The sequence below is a fragment of the Dermochelys coriacea genome, chromosome 3, assembly GCF_009764565.3.
Source record: "Dermochelys coriacea isolate rDerCor1 chromosome 3, rDerCor1.pri.v4, whole genome shotgun sequence".
Taxonomy (NCBI): Eukaryota; Metazoa; Chordata; order Testudines; family Dermochelyidae; genus Dermochelys; species Dermochelys coriacea.
In genome coordinates, this window is record NC_050070.1 from 160,664,547 (window position 1) to 160,682,957 (window position 18,411).

An 18,411-nucleotide genomic window follows, 5' to 3' on the forward strand; every position below is an offset into this window, starting at 1 on the left:
AAATGTCTACACCACCATTAAACAACCCCTTAGCCTGAGCCCAAGCCAGCTAGCACAGACTAGCCATGGGGGTTTAATTGCAGTGTAGATGTACCCTGCCACAAGTGTTTCTTTGCAGTGTAGACACACTCTAAATAAATGATCCTTCTAAATTTAAACTGATTAGCAGCTCTGGAACTACACGTATTTTCTGCTGCTTTGTGAATAGTTTTTCAGCAATCAGCCGAAGTGGAAATCATGGCTGGCCTACCCTGACAACTTCACCTCTCCCATGATATTATTAATGACTGTGACTTTGTCTGAATATGATAATTACACAAATTATTTTGGGGAGAAAATCTGGGACTTTGAAAACAGATAATTATTCAGCTAATTTGATCTTCTTTAGTTTTTAAGTACTATACATTGTAAAAAGTATACAAAACCATATATATAATATGTGGCTTTTAAGTCCAAACATGAAAATTTATAAGATTTGGTTCTAAAAGATGAAAACCTTCAAACTAATTATAATAGAAACACCATAAAATTAATGAATGGTATGTAGTATACTACATATAGCAAAACTTACCAATAGGTGATTCTCCTTCAAATATATCATGAACAAAGTTACTGAAACTGCGTGTTACAGTTACAAGAGACTCATCTTGGGTATCTATGCCAATCAGAGACTCTTCCTTATAATCAGCCTCTCGTCTTAAAACTCCTCCAACTACCCAAGTAAATGCAAAGACATAGAGTTTCCCTAACAATGATGGCAGTTTGTCAGGATACTTTTCCAAAAACCATTTCTGATCTTCCCTGGAATCAATGAAACAGAAGTAGATTCAGTAATATTACAACAGGCTATTACTATTGTAGTCAACTGCTTCATTGCAAGTCATTAGCTTATATGTTATAAATTGTTAATATGCACAAAGTAGATTTATAAACATAAGGACTGGTAGGGTGACATTTTCAAAAGACATGCATCGTTACTAATAGCCAAGTGGCATGAAACATATTACGACAGTTGTTGTGTACCAGACGGTAAATAATTCTGTAGTACTGCTGCCAAGGATTCTCAAAAAGCCCCAATAAGGCACGATATATTAAGAGTATTACTCCATTTTTCCTAATACAATGTAAGGTGCTGTTTCAGTGTGAGACTGTGGACGCTGGGCTGGAACCTGGAGTAGATGGTGGGCTAACATAATTCAAAGATACTGTGGCAGAGCTCCAACTTTGTCCCCGTGGGTCCCGCATTTCCAGGCGGTTTATGCTAGCCTCAGAGGCTCACTGCAACCCTCCAGGTAGCCCTTCTCTCTCTAGGGCCAGAGTTACAGTCTACTGAGCCCTTTTCATCATAAGCCAGCAAGGACGTTGGTGAGAGAACTCCCTCAGTTTCTTTTGTCCCTACAGGCTTATTCCTGAACAGTTTAATCTCCTGTCCTGACAGGGGCCTGTCTTCCCCTCCCAGGAGGTATTTCTGTAGTGGCAGGTTGGGGGGAACCCGAGCCCACCCTCTATTCTGGGTTCCGGCCCAGGGACCCTAATGGCAGCAGCTGTTGGCAGCTGACCTCTCACCGCCAGAGTTGCTACATTTCCCTGGGTCACTTCCACACAACTCTCCCGCTTCTCTCTCAACGCCTTTTTCTCCCTTACCTTAGGGCTCCCTTTCCTGTGGCTTGAGGGTGTCTTCATTACCCAGCTCTTTGGTTGCACTTCCTCTCCTCTGACTCCCTGGCTCTCCTCGGCCTGACTGGAGTGAGCCCTTTATAGTATCAGAGGGCCTTAATTAGAGTCAGATGTTCACATTAACTTAATGGTCTCACCTGACTCTTTGCAGGTTAATTGGAGTCAGGTGTCCACCCTAGCCTGGAGCAGCCCCTGCTCTGGTCAGTCAGGGAACAGAAAACTGCTTATCCAGTGGCCAGTACATCTGCCTTCTACTACTCTGCTGTACCCAACAGGCCTGGGTCTTTCACAGTACGGTAGTTTGGCTGGTGGTCGTGAATAAGTTGAGGGACGTAGAACAAGATCACAAGTTGGGAACTAGATAATTATACTGGAGGAATGCAGTATATATGTCCCTTATTGGGACTCAGGTACAAAGTTCAGATCGTTCTCTAAATTCTTGAATTAAAGAAAACTGTAAACAATCATCTAGTTAGTTTCATCCAACATCTCAGTTTGTGCTGTCAGGCAGATATCACTAGCATACACACACTTTGAGGTTGTAGTTTGGAAAAGATTTGACATGCAGACATTAAACAAAGTTAGGGCCAACATAGAACCTTGTGGTAGCCTGTTCTTTAAGATGCAAGGAAGACTAATTTTATTTGCCAACTCCTAATTATCCAATTTGAATTAATACACTGTTTATCAAGGCGTTTCTCTTTTCTTGAAAGAATAATGGCTTATTGTTAACAAATCTAAACCCATTGGCTGACCTTTTCTTTTCTACTGAGGCCTTTGCAATTAGTGCTTTGACTTCAACTGTTAGTTGAGAGCTGAGGTGCTGGGCCTGGGGCACTTTTGAAGTACCTGCAACAGAGTTCTGATGTTCAACACCTAAAAAAAAGTCAAAAGACATCATTTGACATATGTATGAAATAAGTTTATAAGATTAAACAAACTACAGTTGTACTAATTTTAGTTTTCTAGGCAATCAACTTTGAAACTTCTCATCTGCATTACACATTTTATGGAATGTCAAAAGGCAACTACTTTGAAAATGTTAGATTAACATTGGAACTATGTTTTACCAAAGAATTTTTTATGACTTCGTCATAATTTACTCTAGAAAATAATTCAAATGACTGACTGCAGAGAAAAGTCCTTTTTGCTTCTATCAGCACAGGAATAGAAAATAATTGTTCTACCTAACAGATGTACACATAAAACAAACAACATTCTACACACATGAAATCTTTCAGCTTTCTGTTCTTCCTCTGTACCTATAAGTCTGAATGCACTGCTAGGTTACTAGTAACTCCCACAGAATATGCTGCCCTTTGTAGAAAGGTCAGATAAGATGGAGAATCAGAAGACATGGAACATGGATGACAAGAAGCTCATCTACTTAACTACTTCTGCTCTTAGGAAGCATTACAAGTAGTAACTGTGGAGCTGGTTGTTCTTCTGTAGGAAAGCAGGTGGTTAAGACATTGGGGGATGACTGAGCTCATAAATCAGAATGCCAGGCATGAGTTATTCTGAAGATTACCAATATACTGTGAAGAGTCAGGCCATTAGGAAATCAGAGGTGGTAAGTGAACTTTACCCATTTTAATTTTAGCGGTGTTAGTTAACTAGAATAGCATCAACTAGTATCAGATTTTTCTTTTACCATACAATTGGTTGTATTATTTTAATTATTGTTTTCTCAGACTGATAGGAGTTCTTTTGGATTAACATGAACTGAAGACAAAAAGCTGAATCACAGCATACATAGGTTTTTTTATGAGTAAAATTCACTTAGGAGAGTAAGGGTCAAAAATGTAGCAGTGTAGCAGAATTGCAATGGAACTACAGAGAAGACACTGGGGGACTCTACACTCCCTGCATGCACCAAAGCAGGGCTCAGTGCCAGTTCCACATACAGACTTGCCATGTGAGGCAAGATGGTGAATTCACTATCACTTGGAGCATTTAAAATAAGAAAAGATATACTTTAAATATATGCTTTAAAAGATGTGCTCTATTTCAACTTCTGTGAGAAATTATATGACCTGTATGTGCAGGGGCTCAGAGCTCAGGGGCCTTGAAATCTGTAAGGCTATAAGTCAACCTGTTCATTCTGTTCTTTCATGGGCCATGGGGAGAATGGGACTGCCGGCACAACTCGTCCCTTAACGTGCTCATAATACTTGCAGTTCTGATTAAGATAATCTGCAGAAAATCCTGCCTCCCCCTCCTGCAAAGCACAATTGATATATTCTGTCCCCGCTTTCTTCTGAGTCATCAGAGGTTGGCCAAAGCAGAAGACAGGATGAGGTGGAGCAGTGTTCTGAAATGGTAGTTAATTCTCTTTCTAAATGCCTTACTGGTGCGTCTTCATCAAATGCTTAGGAGCATACTGATCACCAGATATGGGACTGGGAAGGAATTTTCTCCCAGGTCAGATTGGCAAGGGCCTTGGGTTTCTTCTACCTTTCTCTGTAGCACATGGCATGGTTTGCCTACTGGAATTATCTTGGCATGTCTCACCTAATCATTTCCCTGCCACTGCAGGCACCCTGGGCACTGGTGGCACCTTGTTCTTTGACTGTGGCACACAAAAATTTATTTAGACCAAAGCATTTCAGTCCTTGAGAAACTAAGTCCTTTGGTCTTAATAGAGGGGTGTCTCAGTGAAATATGATGGCCTGTGACATACAGAAGGTCTGACTAGATAAGCTGATGGTCCCTTCTGGCCTGAAACTCTATAAAACTATGAAACTATGAAATATACTAATATTATTCTCTGTATTTCCTAGGGACTGTAACATCCAACATATTGTATGTTGCACCAAACTTGTATTATTTACCAATTACATATCTGTTAGAATTTTATTAAATTATTGAAATAATATAAAAACCTAATCTTTGGTTTCCAAAAAGATAATAGAACAAAAAAATGTCTACATCATTTCAAATACAACATATGTTTTCATATATATATATTAATCTAAACAGAATTTTAAAAGTATCTATATTTTAACTCTTCACCCAAACCAAACTAAGAAGGAACAATGTGAAATATTTACAGCTTATTAGAAACAAGTATGGAAAGAAAATACTTTAAAACAGAGGAAAGCGGAAATAGGATCCCAATTCTGTCACCTTTACTCATTCTGAGTGATACTTCACTTTATAAATAGTTGCAATGATTTTAGTGTAATTATTTCAAGAATATTATACTTTCAACATGAGCAAAGGTGGTAGAATCAGGCCTTAAGTGACAAAATTAAGGATGCTAACTTACCTGTTAGTACTGGAGGTTCTTCGAGATACGTGGTCTCCTATCTGTATTTGACACATGGGTTTTCATGCACACCATGCACCTGAATTCAGAGATTTTTAGTAAGCAGTGTCAGTTGCTCTTCTCATGCTCTGAACCAGGAGTACAAGGGACAGTGCAGACCAATGCCTCTCCAATTCCTTCTACTGAAAATCTAGTTATGATCTGCAGCAGGGGGGGATGGAAGGTGTGGAATACAGATAGGGACCACATATCTCGAAGAACCTCCAGTACTAACAAGTAAATAATCTCCATTTTTTCTTCAAGTGATGGTCACTATGTGAATTCCACATGTGGGAAATTAGTAAGCAGTGGTCAAACAGGAGGTGGATGAGAAGATGCAGCTGTAATGACTATCTGTAGTATTGCTGACCCTACAGTTATATCAGCAGTAGAAAACTGCACCAAAGTGTAATGTCTTGTAAAGGTGTGTAAGGAGCTCCAGATAGCTGCAATACATATTTCCAGAAAAGGCAAGTCTTGCAGAGACACCGTAGAAATTACTTGCACTCTGGTGGAACGGCCCCTCACCCCCTCTGTGGAGGAAATAAGAGCTAATTGGAAACAAACAACCTTGCAACCCAAGATCCATTTAGAGTCTCTCTGACCTCTTGAGTTCTCTGCTGTGGCAATAAAAAGGCTAGGTGTCTTTCTAGTTGCTTTTGTTCTTTGTAGATAAAAGGCTAGTGCTCATCAGACGTGAAGCCTCCTTGCCTCATCAGAGGTGCATGGTTCTGGAAAAAAATGTTGGTACATGGATTGTTTTACTGATTTGAAACTCTGAAATTATTTTAGGGATTAATTTTGGATGTAGGTGAAGAGAGATCTTCTCTTTATGAAAGGCAATCTATGGTGGATTTGCCATGAGTGCTCCCAGCTTGATCACCTTTCTGGCAACTTTTATCGAGAAATGGGACATAGAGCAAGAGGCTAATGATTCGAAAGGAGGTTTGGTGAGAGTCAAAAGAATGAGGCAGAGGTCCTTCACCACTGGTGGAAAGGATCTAATAAGTCCCTTCAAGAATCTAGTCATCGCATGATGAATGAAGATAGTGTGGTCTTTGGTAGGAGAATGAAAAGCACTGATTGCTGACAGATGAACCTGTAGGGAACTAACAGACACCCAATTTCTTAAAGGTGAATAGATGTTCTAGAATAGCAGAGATCTCACTGGAATCTAGAGATAATTGGTGTTGTGACCAAGAGGAGGACTTTCACTTAGCTGAATAGCATCTCCTGGAAGAATTCTTTCTGCTTTGGTTGAGGATGGATTGAACCATCATAGAACATGAGTGCTCTACCTCTGATGCCCATCCAAGTGCCAGGCCTTGAGTTGTTGTGGCCCTGGGTTGGGGTGTCTGGATGGTGCCATTGTATTGCATTAGCAGATCTGGAAATAGTTGGATGATGATGGACAGACAGGTTGAAATCCTCAGGTGGTCTGAGAACCAGAACTGCCTCAGCCAGCTGGGTGTGATGAGGATGACCCAAGCTCTGTCACGATGGATTTTGCAGAGACTGTGGTATCAATGACTTAGGAGGACAGGCATCACTGAGGTGGTCTGTCCATGGAACAGAAGGGAGTCCCCATTGAGAATGGAATTGTGAATCTCACCCATTCATGATCTGAAGAAAAATGTCTCCTGAGACTGTCTGCTAGAGAGCTTTGCATATTTGTTAGGCATACTACTGAAACAGTTATATGATTTCAGATACACCAGTTCCACATGTTGACTGTCTCAATATGCAGAGGGAGGTATCTTCTTCCCCTGTTTACATAGAAGACAGTCATCATGTTGCCAATATTATCTGATATGTCAGGATTGGATGAGTAGAAAGAAAGCATCGCAGGCCCAACAGACCTCTTTTAGTTCCAGCAGATTGATATGCATCTGGACTCCTGAGGGTCCAGGCATCTTGCGCAGTACGATTGCCCATATGAGCTCCCTAACATAAAATGGAGTCATCTGTGAAGCTAGTCACCTTGCACGTAGCTGTGAGGAAAGGAACTCCCATCCAAACTTTCTCTGGCTTTATCATTGAGTAAGAGAGGCCAGAACCTTGGTCAGAATTGCTACTTTGGCACTGATCTTGTCTTTTTTCTGGTGAGCAGATAGATTGAAGCCAGGTTTGTAGGCAATGGAGATGGAGCCTAGCAAATGGTGTAATGTGGATGCATGAGGCCATGTGGCCAAACATGGAAAGGCAAGTCTTGACTGTAGTCTGAGGATGGCCTCTTTTATTAGATCACCCATGGCACAGAATGTCTTGGTGAGGAGATAGGCTCACTGTAGAGCAATCCATGTCAGAGGGCCAAAAAGCTTAAAAGCTAAGGGATTTTTCTGCATGACTCATTCTGGAGGCACAAGACTCAAAAGTGGTATAAATGGTATCTTTAGAGAAAAATTTATTTTCAAGCAGTTTAAGAGAGTAATGCAAACAGTGGAAAGTATTTTTTAAACTCTATACATGTAAGAGGCTGAGTCACTTTAGTTTTGCCCTGTCTTGAGGAAACAAGTATGTGAATACAAACTAATTAGATGGTAATTATATGCTCAACATCAAAGAATCAAACTACTATGAAAGGAAAAAATATTTTAAATTAATTTTAAAATGTATTTACTCACTGTGAAAGAAGAGTCCATTTTTGCTCATTATATCAATAAAAGAACCAAGAATTCTGCAGAGATTCATTACAATTCCGATCTGCTGCACGGGAAATGGCTGCAGTTTCTTGTGTTTTTCTAAAAAATGTAGTCCTTTTTTTACACTTTTTTCAAATAAACTTTCAAGACACTCTGAGCCACTTTGTGTAATTATTCTGGAAACTTTTAATAGCCATGTCTTTACATAAGGTTCCCATCCCAGATTAGTTGGGTCCTGTTAATTAAATCAAATTAGTTGTATAGTCTTTACAATAGATCTTGAGAAATGTAGACTGTAGACTACAAAGCTGGAGACTTATTTTTGCACTGGTTTCAAAATGAGCAAGATGGGACACAAACAGTGAACCAGATCCCTAACTACTAATAATCACTGCATTCCCATTTACTCCCCCCACCACATAGCAAATGGTCAGAAAGGACAGGGAACATGCAGAGACTTGGCTCCAACCACATTACTCACTGGCTACTGTAGCTAGACCAACACTGAGGGTGCAAACACTTGCTGCCCATACTCAGAAGCAGCAGCAAAATTACTTCCTCACTACAGAGCAAGAAGGAAGCAGGGGAGGAATTTGTGATTCACAGCTGTATCCCTGAGTCATAGTGCCTCCTGGTGCTACTTCTGAGGTGGTGCAATTTAGGCACTGCCCTTTACTCATGGCTGTGCCTAAAGTCACTATAAGAAAAGGAGTACTTGTGGCACCTTAGAGACTAACAAATTTATTAGAGCATAAGCTTTCGTGAGCTACAGCTCACTCACGAAAGCTTATGCTCTAATAAATTTAGAGACTAACAAATTTATTAGAGCATAAGCTGTAGCTCACGAAAGCTTATGCTCTAATAAATTTGTTAGTCTCTAAGGTGCCACAAGTACTCCTTTTCTTTTTGAGAATACAGACTAACACGGCTGCTACTCTGAAACCTCTAATAAATTTGTTAGTCTCTAAGGTGCCACAAATACTCCTTTTCTTTTTGCGAATACAGACTAACACGGCTGCTACTCTGAAACCTAAAGTCACTATGTAGCTCTGTTTCAGAGTAGCAGCTGTGTTAGTCTGTATCCGCAAAAAGAAAAGGAGTACTTGTGGCACCTTAGAGACTAACAAATTTATTAGAGTATAAGCTGTGAGTGCAAAATTTGTGACTTAAAATTGTGACCACAAAAATTGAGGCTATTACTTAAAATAATAATCTACAAATATACAGCCTTTGGCGCATGTGTATTGTTCCTTCTAAAATCACTGACAGGATAATACAAATCTGGTGGCTTAACAATGTACTAAATATTAATTTGCTCAGTTTATTATGTTGGCATTTTTTGCAGATGAAGTCAAATAAATCAATAAGGCAAAAAATTCTTATCAGAAAATAATCTGTAATTTTTCTTACAGACTTACCACAAAAACCATAGCACATCGACTGACAGTAGCAGGACTGGCCTGAGAGAGACTGTCCGTTTCAAATATCATTCTGATTCCTGATGGTAAGTAGATTCTTTCACTATTTGCAAGACACAGAGTTCTGGTATCATCTAGCACAGTATTTAAGTTTTCTATCCAAACTGTGTCTACTGGTCCATCCAAGATTATCCACTGCCAATCAGTAATAGTATTACCTACAAATAAGCATTCATTTTATAGTCTCATTGTCACACATATAAAAAGAAGCTCTTCTGTTGCATTTTCTACCTGACGAGAGTGTTCAGAGGTCATAAAAGCTTGTCTTACTACATGTGGTTGAAATGCAATACAGTTAATAGAACGGAAGGTGTTACTCCAATAATTATCTGAGAGTGCTTAAGAAACTAACTCAGCTTTGCCTCATACCATCTCTGTCTGTCAGTAAAAGAAGATTACTGGATCAAAACTTGCAAACATTTAACATGTTAAATTAATGATTGTTTCTTTCTAATATTAGTATTATTTTTGTTAGTTATAGAGTAAACAGTGCTGTCTAATGGATATAGCAGAGTCCTTGACCCAAAGAGCTTACATTCTAAAATCGGAGCAGGTTCAATATAGTGTAAGACAAGACAGAACAAACATAGAATGCTAGACTGTGTCTGACCTTGCTTACATGCACAAAGCTGAGGAAGAAAGCACAAAGACCCTATTGCACCACTATGACATTCCCCAGGGTTCAATCTGGACTGATGGACAGCTGTGTCCCCTCAATTCTCCAAGCTGAGGTGCCTGCCCACAAACTGCCTCCAGCATGTAATCACTCCCAGCTATACTGAGTGCTATAGCCACCCACCCATGAATTATACTGCATGGCAACGCCAACAAGATCCCAGTCCCATATTTCTCCCCCAGAAACGTGTGTCTTGTACTTGCCAGCACACTCCTAGACAATACAAGCTCATATAAAGTCCATCATTTCATTAGTAGAAAATGATATGCACAAATCCTGTTATATCAAATGGAATTCCCCAAACACTTCAATCCATACACAGCAGTTTAGATAAAACAATAAAACAAGTTGATTAAGTACAGAAAGATAGATTTTAAGTGATTACAAGTAATGAGACATAAAAGTCAGAATCGGTTAAAGGTATAACACAACTAACACCTCACTCAACAAGCTAAGTGAATTCAAAGCAAAAATTTCTCTCACCATATGCTCTAGCAATCTTACTGGCTAGAGTCCTTTCAGCCAGGACCCCTCCCCCCAGTTCAATGTCCTTAAGGTATTGTTGATGCTGTGAGTAGAGATGAGGGGAGAGATGATTTAAGGCCTCTCTTCCTTATTTTTATCCTTTTCCTCTTCTTTGAGGATCATCTCCGGCTGGAGATCAGGAGACAAAGTCTCGAGAGATGGGAACTGCCAGCTGTAAATTTCTCACTCAGACCCTTTTTTCTGCCAAAGAATTGCCACTTAACCAGGTGATAGTCCATTTGATTTTATTGACACCTGGCTGAGGCATCAGTTTGCTTTTTGTCTCTGAGGAACTAGTTTGTGCCTGCTTTTCTAAACTTGGAACATGTCTCAGCTATGTCATACAATAGAATTTTATAAAACTTTACATACAATGTTGTCACACATTTTACCAGGGCAATAATGATCAGTACATTATGAGTTTTCACATAACACCACAAGGTACACTTTGTACACAATCCATAATAGTTTTGTTAAAAGGGTGAACACAGGGATACAGATTGTAACAACTACTAATCAGGACAGCACAGAGTCAAATTCCTTGTATTCAGTTAGCATGAGACTAGGATCTAGAGTAGCACTAGCCTCCCCAAAGAGAGAAGAATTATCATTTTGGAAAGCTTAATTGTATAGGCATGTCTTTAGAAGGTTTTACAAGTAGAGAAATAGTGCTCAGCAAACTACTGGCAGACTGATCCAGCCATAAGGAGTGGCATAAATTCTAAATGCCCAAACTGCATCCATAGTTCTAAAAATTGTCATGAATATTTATGCCATATTAGATTATTCCAGAGATATATATTAAATATGTATACCATTCCTGTTCATCAGTCAGCTCTCTAATAAACTCAAGAACTAATATGGCTCTTTGAAAGAACTTTCATGGAATGGGAGATTTATATATTTATGTGAAAGAAAAGCTATACACATACAGGTTTTCTTTTTAAGCATAACTTATTTAATAATTCTCTCCTGCACATGTGTGGGCCCTGAGGATTCTGTTTTCCTTCCTCTCTCATTCTATTCTTTCTTTCCTGAGAGAGAGAAAAAGAGAAATTTCTTACTTCATCATTTTCTTTCTGTTAGCAGCTTCTCTCCTCATTCATCGTTAATGGGTTAGTGCCTTCCACCTATGGAATTTGGAGGCAGCCCAACGGAGGCTCCTGGACTAAGCTCCACCTTACAGTTCAGAATGCTAGAAGACTTCTTCCACAGCTGTGTATTATCAGTCCAGCAACTGATTATTAACAGTAAGATAACAACTTGGTATAAAGTATTATCCAACCTTAAGACAATTATATGTCTAAATCTCCCTTTGGAGAAAAACTTCAATTGGTACTCTGTTCATTTACCAGCCTACCAACGTGGGCTGAATGAGGAGAGAAGTTGCTAATATAAAGAAGATTATCTAGTTTGAAATTTCTCATTCCGTTGCACTACTCCTCTCCTCATTCATCACTAATGGGAAATAGCAAACAAACAGTGAATCACAGAAGTGGCAGAGTTGGAGGGATAAACAGAGTTTTAATTATTAGGATGCCTCTTGCAGAGGAATGACAGCTTAAGCCTTATCTTCACTGCTTAAAAAGATATATATTTTACCTTCGGGAAACTAACACACATGAGGTATCCCACAGTAAAAACCACAGTGAAGGCAACTTTATTTTTAACTCAATGGGAATAGTGCTGACGTTAGCTAGTTGTGGTAAAATTAAGGTACCTTCTCTTCATTGTATTTTACCTTGGGATAGCTCATGCATGTTAAGTTACCCTGAAGTAAAAAATACACCTATTTAGCAGTGAAGACAAGGCTTTACTTTGCAAACCTTCCTCAGATGAGACTCATACACGTTTCTCCCCAATGCTCCTGGATGCCTGTGAATAGCTTCCCAGATATCTACCATGAGAACTGGTGCAGGATTTTAACATTTTGTTTGCAGCAACTTCGTGGCTCTAAGGATTTGGCATTTTTGATAGAGTGAGATGAACTGATCACAACTGGTATGTGTACTTCATATGCTTGAGATATATCTTTAGAATGCTAGAAATATCCACATATGTGTCATAAGCTTCTAAAGAAGTGCAATGGGTTAGAATAAATTAATGGGGGAACTATTTCTCAGGAACTGTGTAAAGGGTAACTTATTTTAAACAAAAAGATTTCTGGAGCTATCTGAATAACCCTTTCCTTACGGAAACAGTAATGCGACACTTGTATTGATAAGGGAGCTAATTTTAAAACCTTTCTTTCAGAGGTAGTGACAACTAAAAAGCCACAGGCTTGTATAATCTATCTTTCTGATCAATTTTGGCATCTGATGCTTTGCAAATGGGGAGGTAGATGTTCCAACCTATTGTGCACCACTAGGTTTCTGTGGTGTTTGTTTTTAGAACTCCAATCAACCATTCTGGAGAAACACTAATGTAGCTGAGATCTCCAGAATTTTGTGACTAACAAATTTGTATTACAGTAACATTTAGAGGTCAGGGCCCCACTGAGTGAGGCATTGTACAAAGACAGAGGCAATCCCTGCCCAAAAAAGCTTTCTGCTTCCTTTCTCATCAGAAAATGTAAATTTTACTAGAGCAATAAACGACATTTTCGGATTGAGTTCAGTCTGGATACCAAAATGTATCAGAGGCTAATGGAGAATCCATGCTGAACTACCTTTCTATTCTGATGACCAGGTTGTTTACTGTAGTTGTTCCTGATCCAGGTGAAGGAATCTCTACTTCACGAAGTCCGGTCATTTTTGCATGTGCAAAGTGAGTTCACTGGCTATCTAGCAAGTCAAAAGTGCCTTCTGGGCCAGTGAAATACTTCAACTCTCCCTTTTCCTCTTTTCAGTACCCTTTATGTGAACTGTCTTGAAAGAGAATATATTCTTCTTTGCCCAGGACATTACTACATTGCTCCAGAGAAGCTTCAATCTCTGGTTTCCCCTTAGTTTGATAAGGTATATAAAACACTTACACCTCAATCAGAAGACAACTCTAATGGGAAGTCAGAGAAGATTTCCCTGTAAGCACCATAGTTGCTCACTATGTGATTTATTACAGCTTCTGAAGCTGCTGGTACCATGGAACTGGCCAGGGTCAAAGACATGATACTGGACTCTACAGACCATCACTCCAATCACATATGGTCCTGTTTATGGAAGATTTTATTTACATGTTCTGATGTACCATTAAAAAGCAGTCTAAGTGAACTCAGACATACACTTTGAGATTTTGGAAATTTGTCTTCCAAGTATGCTTCTGTGAGGCTTGCATCCATAGTGAGTATTCAAGGGTCTAGAGTGAAAAGTGGGTTGGCTTTCAGCATGTTGTTCATACTTATCTGCCCACAAAGGAACATTCAAATGTGATCTGAGAATGATACCCAATTTTTCATTGTATCGGGTGCATGATTCCATGTCTTCAGAAGGAATTTCCACAGGCAATCCAAGCCACTGGAGATAACTAGCTAGAGATGATCACTGCCAGGAAATGACAGATACAATAAAGTTTTGGGCCTTTGCAATTCATTACCAAGTAGGTAAAATTATGACCAGGACTCTGTTTTGACCCCTGGATGAGCAATTATCTGCACTGAATTCAAAAGCTCTTCTTGATTTTGAACAACTTATGGGTATGAATCCTTTCCAGCAACTGTCCAGTCATGAATGAGTCTTTTTCTCTGGACAGAGCACTGATTGGCATATTCTCTAATTGCCCAACTTGCATCTTCTGCTTTGCTGTTACTATTACCAGTCATTTCTTAAGACACAGTGTGGAGGACTGTTCAGAAGAGTTTTGTACAGGAATTATGAGCTGTCATACACAAACTCTCTTTTTGTCTTTGTCATGCTAGGATTTTGTTGGTTTGGAGGAAAATTTATTTGGGTTACCTTGGAAGCTTCTGTTCAAGATTTTTCCTTCTACTAGGGTAACAGTTCTTTCTTAGATACATGGTGTTGGAGTGACCAGTGGATTATTATGCTGCCTTTGATAGTGAGGGATCAGGTCTCTCTCTGCATATCAGCTACTCATTTGTTAACACAGCTACCACTCTGACACCTGTCATTTGTTAATGTTTACTCAAAAAGCTCCTGATCTGTAAGTTTGGATGCACTAGATATCTGTTTGGAATGACCAATTTATTATTCCAGGGTGTAACTTGGTTTTCTCATAGCCCCAAGTTAGAAGTAATTGCTCTTATCACAAATTACATTAAGGGTTTGACCACAACAGAATCCAAGATGTCACACTCTAAGCAAGGATCATATCCCTAGATGATTAATTACTTGCTTGCTACCAAGGCGGCTTTTCTTACTAAGTATGAAAAACCTTTGGTCTAAATGGAGATGCTGACACTTTGAAATTGCTGTGCAGTGTGTTCTCACTCTTATGTTCTGTGGGGTCTTTTGAAAGGAAGCTACCTTCTATACGTCTGATTGCATTTCATCGGTGGAACTACTGTTACAGCAAACTTAAGGTCCCAGAAATGAAGGTTAGCTCTCTGTAAATACAACTCTTTGAGATGTTCTCTGCATATTCATACTCATGGGACGGGCTGACCTGGTGCGGCTCAAACACTGGAAATCTGCTAGCGGTGCCCCTTGGAGCCTTGATGTTCCCTACAGCGTTCATGAATGTTCTGAGGGCGAGGCTATAAAAGGAGCATGGCACTCCGGTCATCTCAATTCCTTTCCCTGTTTCCCATAAATCCCAAAATCATTAGAACTCCTGAGAAGAAGGGAAGGTGGGTGGGGAGTATGGATATGCAGAACCCATCTCAAAGAACTCTGGTTACAGGTGAGTAACCTTAATTTCTTCGAGTGGCTTCTGCATATTCCACTCTTAGGATATTTTAGCAAAATGTAATCCTGTAAGCAAAATGTAATCCAAAATGTTATCCTGTAATCCAGATGGTGGGATCTGGAATCCTAATCAATAACAAATGAAGTACTGCTTGACCAAAGGTGGCATCTGACCTTTATACCAATTCTAGAGAATAATATTTTGTAAAGGAGTGAATCGGTTAAAGCACCACACCCCTTTCAGAGCCTTGCCCTCAGAATGTTTGCGAACACTGAGAGAATGGGTTGGATGGGAGAGGTGAGTGAGCACTGCAATAGGCACTGCTAGCGAAGTTCCACAATCTGAGCTGCATCCAGTTGGCAGATTCCATAAATAGGAATATGCCGAGGCCACTTGACAAAGAATTTATTAATTTTTGTTACATAATAATTTAGGTTTAATGTTTGGTTTTAATCAGAAGTCCTCATTTGCATCTTATGATGTCCTCAAAGGAGGCATCTACTGGAAACTGTATATCTAATAATGCTTGAAAAAAAGATGATATTTTATTAATATAAATAAATCCCCAGCAAGTCACTGGCCTCCTACCCTGGAAAAGTCTTGCAGGTTTTTTGGTTAGTTTGTGTGTGGTTTTTGACAGAGTGTTTAGAGGGGCAGGGTAACATGATATTCACTCTGACCTCGGGACCGGATAACAGAGGAGGGGTACTTGTACAAATACTTTGATAATGGAATTGGCTGGCTAGATGTCCACAGGAGTCTGAAAGGTTGCCTGTCTGCCTGCTCCGCCAGGCTGTTTTGCTCCCAAATAAGTACTGCAAGAATACACTAGTATCACTTGGGGCTTTACTCAATAAATAAGGACTATTTTTGAACATGGGAAGAGATTTCTTACTTCCTCCTCTGTAATCCCACAATGGTACAATTTTGTGGGGAGTAGAGTCTTCATGTGCCTCTGTTTCAGGCAGTTTGTGACCCAAAGTGCTTCTTATGCTTAAATGTGGAGCCAGCCTGTGGAGTGGAGGAGGGATGAGACCCCTGCCTGCCTTTCCTTGGTAGTGCAATCACTTATGGCTGGTGACTATATAGGTACAATTCCCATTCTGCCTGACATCTGAGCCCCTTTTCCTGGCAAAGGAAGAGTCCATGGGCTGAAAGCCAGACAGGCACAATTCCCATTACACTGCAGCCTGAGGGAAGGTTTCACAAGAGTGATAGGTTTCTCTGCATGTCCAGAGATGCTGCACAGTGGGGGAAGGACAGCAAGCTTCATAGAAAACACTGCAAGATGTGCTGCGTAGTGTGACAAAGTTCCTCCTCTACCTTGGTGGGTCCTGCGCTTATTGGAGGATTTGCTTGCCTCAGAGATTCACAGCAGCCCTGTTTGGCCACTTTTGTGGCTCAAATCTGCCGTTCAGTCAGATAACCTCATCACTGGCCAGCATGGGGAAAAGGAGAAGAACCCCCGCTGTCTCTGCTGATCCACCATGTGGGTCAGGAAACAGCCCAGAGACCTTTCCCTCTGGTGGAACCCACAGTCCAGGTCAATTCCTCCTGTGTCTGATCAGGAGTTGGGAGGTTTGGGGGGAACCTGGGCCTGCCCTCTGTGGATTGTAGCTGTCTAGAGTGCCTCCTGTAACAGCTGTGTGACAGATACAACTCCCTGGGCTACTTCCCCATGGCCTCCTCCCAACACCTTCTTTATCCTCACCACAGGACCTTCCTCCTGGTGTCTGATAACACTTGTACTCCTCAGTCCTCCAGCAGCACATCCTCTCTCTCCCAGCTCCTTACATACCTCTCCCTAACTGAAGTGAGGTCCTTTTTAAACCCAGGTGCCCTGATTAGCCAGCCTGTCCTAATTGATTCTAGCAGCTTCTTCTTAATTGGCTCTAGGTGTCCTAATTCACCAGCCTGCCTTAACTGGTTCCAGCAAGTTCCTGCTTGTTCTGGAACTGCTTCTGTTACCATACCCAGGGAACAAGGATCTACTTAATCTGGGTCTAATATATCTGCCTCCTATCACTGTTCTGTAATTATCTGGCCTGACCATATCACAGTAGGCAAAAAGCTCCAGCAAACAAACCCTCAAGGGGGAGGCACAAAGGAGAAGGGGCTTAACCCCTGGTTATTAATTGCACTTGTTCATTAACAATACACATTGCTGTTCTGCAAAGGTAATGCTTCCTTTTGCCTTTCGGGACTGTAGTCTCTGGGGTTTGCAGAACTTACCCTTGAGCATCATAAGAAGCTCCCAATGCATAGTTGGAGGAAGGGGTGCTCTGTACAAACTTTGCTTCTTTCCCCAGGGAGCTGAGGACTCACTTTAGTATCTGGGGGAAAAGAGGATTCTGTATTCTTTCACTGTTTTTTCCTCCTCCCAGGCCTGGGTCTGTTGCAAGACTTATCCCCTGAGCTGGCCAGAGAGCGTCCTCCTTGTCCTTAGACTGTTCCCAAAATACTCAGAAGCTGCTGACCAGGCTTTTCTGCCTTCGAGTCCTGGCTCTTTGGAATAGGGGTGGAACCCAACATGCTGGTCTGACTCTGAGCCCTGTGCTCTGCCAGAGTGAGGGTCAGCTGGCTGTGAACAGTCATGGTATAATTTACCCTCTGTAGAGAGTGTAAATGCTCCTCACATAGGGAACATCGCTTAAATTTAGCTCTGTGTTTGGGGGGCAATGCCGCCATGCCTGAATTGGGATAGAGGAGTCCAAAACAGGAGGGGCTGCAGTGGATGATCTGCATGGCTGAAACCATGCTGTCAAATAGCTAATTCAGGAACAGGAGAAAGATTATAAATCATTACTGCAAAAAAAAATTCAAATTATAAAACAAAATGATCAGAAACTGAACTGCCAACATGCTTCACCGCCAGAGGCAGAAAAAGCAATTACTAACCAGTAACTGGAGTTCTTTGAGATGTGTCACCCTATGGATGCTTCTCTTAAGTTGTGTCTGCACCCTGTGCCTTTGATCAGAAATTTTTGGTAGCAGTGTCCATTTGGCCTACGCATGCGCCCCACATATCTATATACCAAGGCTATATGGGGCTGTGCAGGAACTGCACTCAGCTCCTACTTCACCACAAAGTCCCTCTAGGGAAACTCCAAAGCAGAGGGGAAGGAGGATGAGTAATAGCACACCATAGGGACACACATCTTGAATAACTCCAGTTACTGCACAAGGTGAGTAACCTTTCCTTCTTCTTTGATTACTGTCCCTTTGGGTGCTCTACTTCAGGTGGCTCCCTAACAATACTCCTCTAAGGAGGCAGGAGGTTCAGAGCAGAGTCCAGTACAG

General features: G+C 40.7%; 1 protein-coding gene across 1 annotated transcript in view; it reads right to left on the minus strand.

Annotated features, from left to right (window-relative positions):
* DNAH14 (dynein axonemal heavy chain 14) overlaps positions 1 to 18,411 on the minus strand; it is a 551,687-nt gene that overhangs the window by 192,420 nt on the left and 340,856 nt on the right. Inside the window, exons 42-45 of the mRNA XM_043511487.1 lie at positions 9,048 to 9,265; positions 7,612 to 7,864; positions 2,433 to 2,553; positions 572 to 801 (exon numbers count right to left, since the gene is read on the minus strand). Of these exons, the coding sequence (XP_043367422.1) occupies positions 572 to 801; positions 2,433 to 2,553; positions 7,612 to 7,864; positions 9,048 to 9,265 (822 nt within the window). The remainder of the gene's footprint in view (positions 1 to 571; positions 802 to 2,432; positions 2,554 to 7,611; positions 7,865 to 9,047; positions 9,266 to 18,411) is intronic.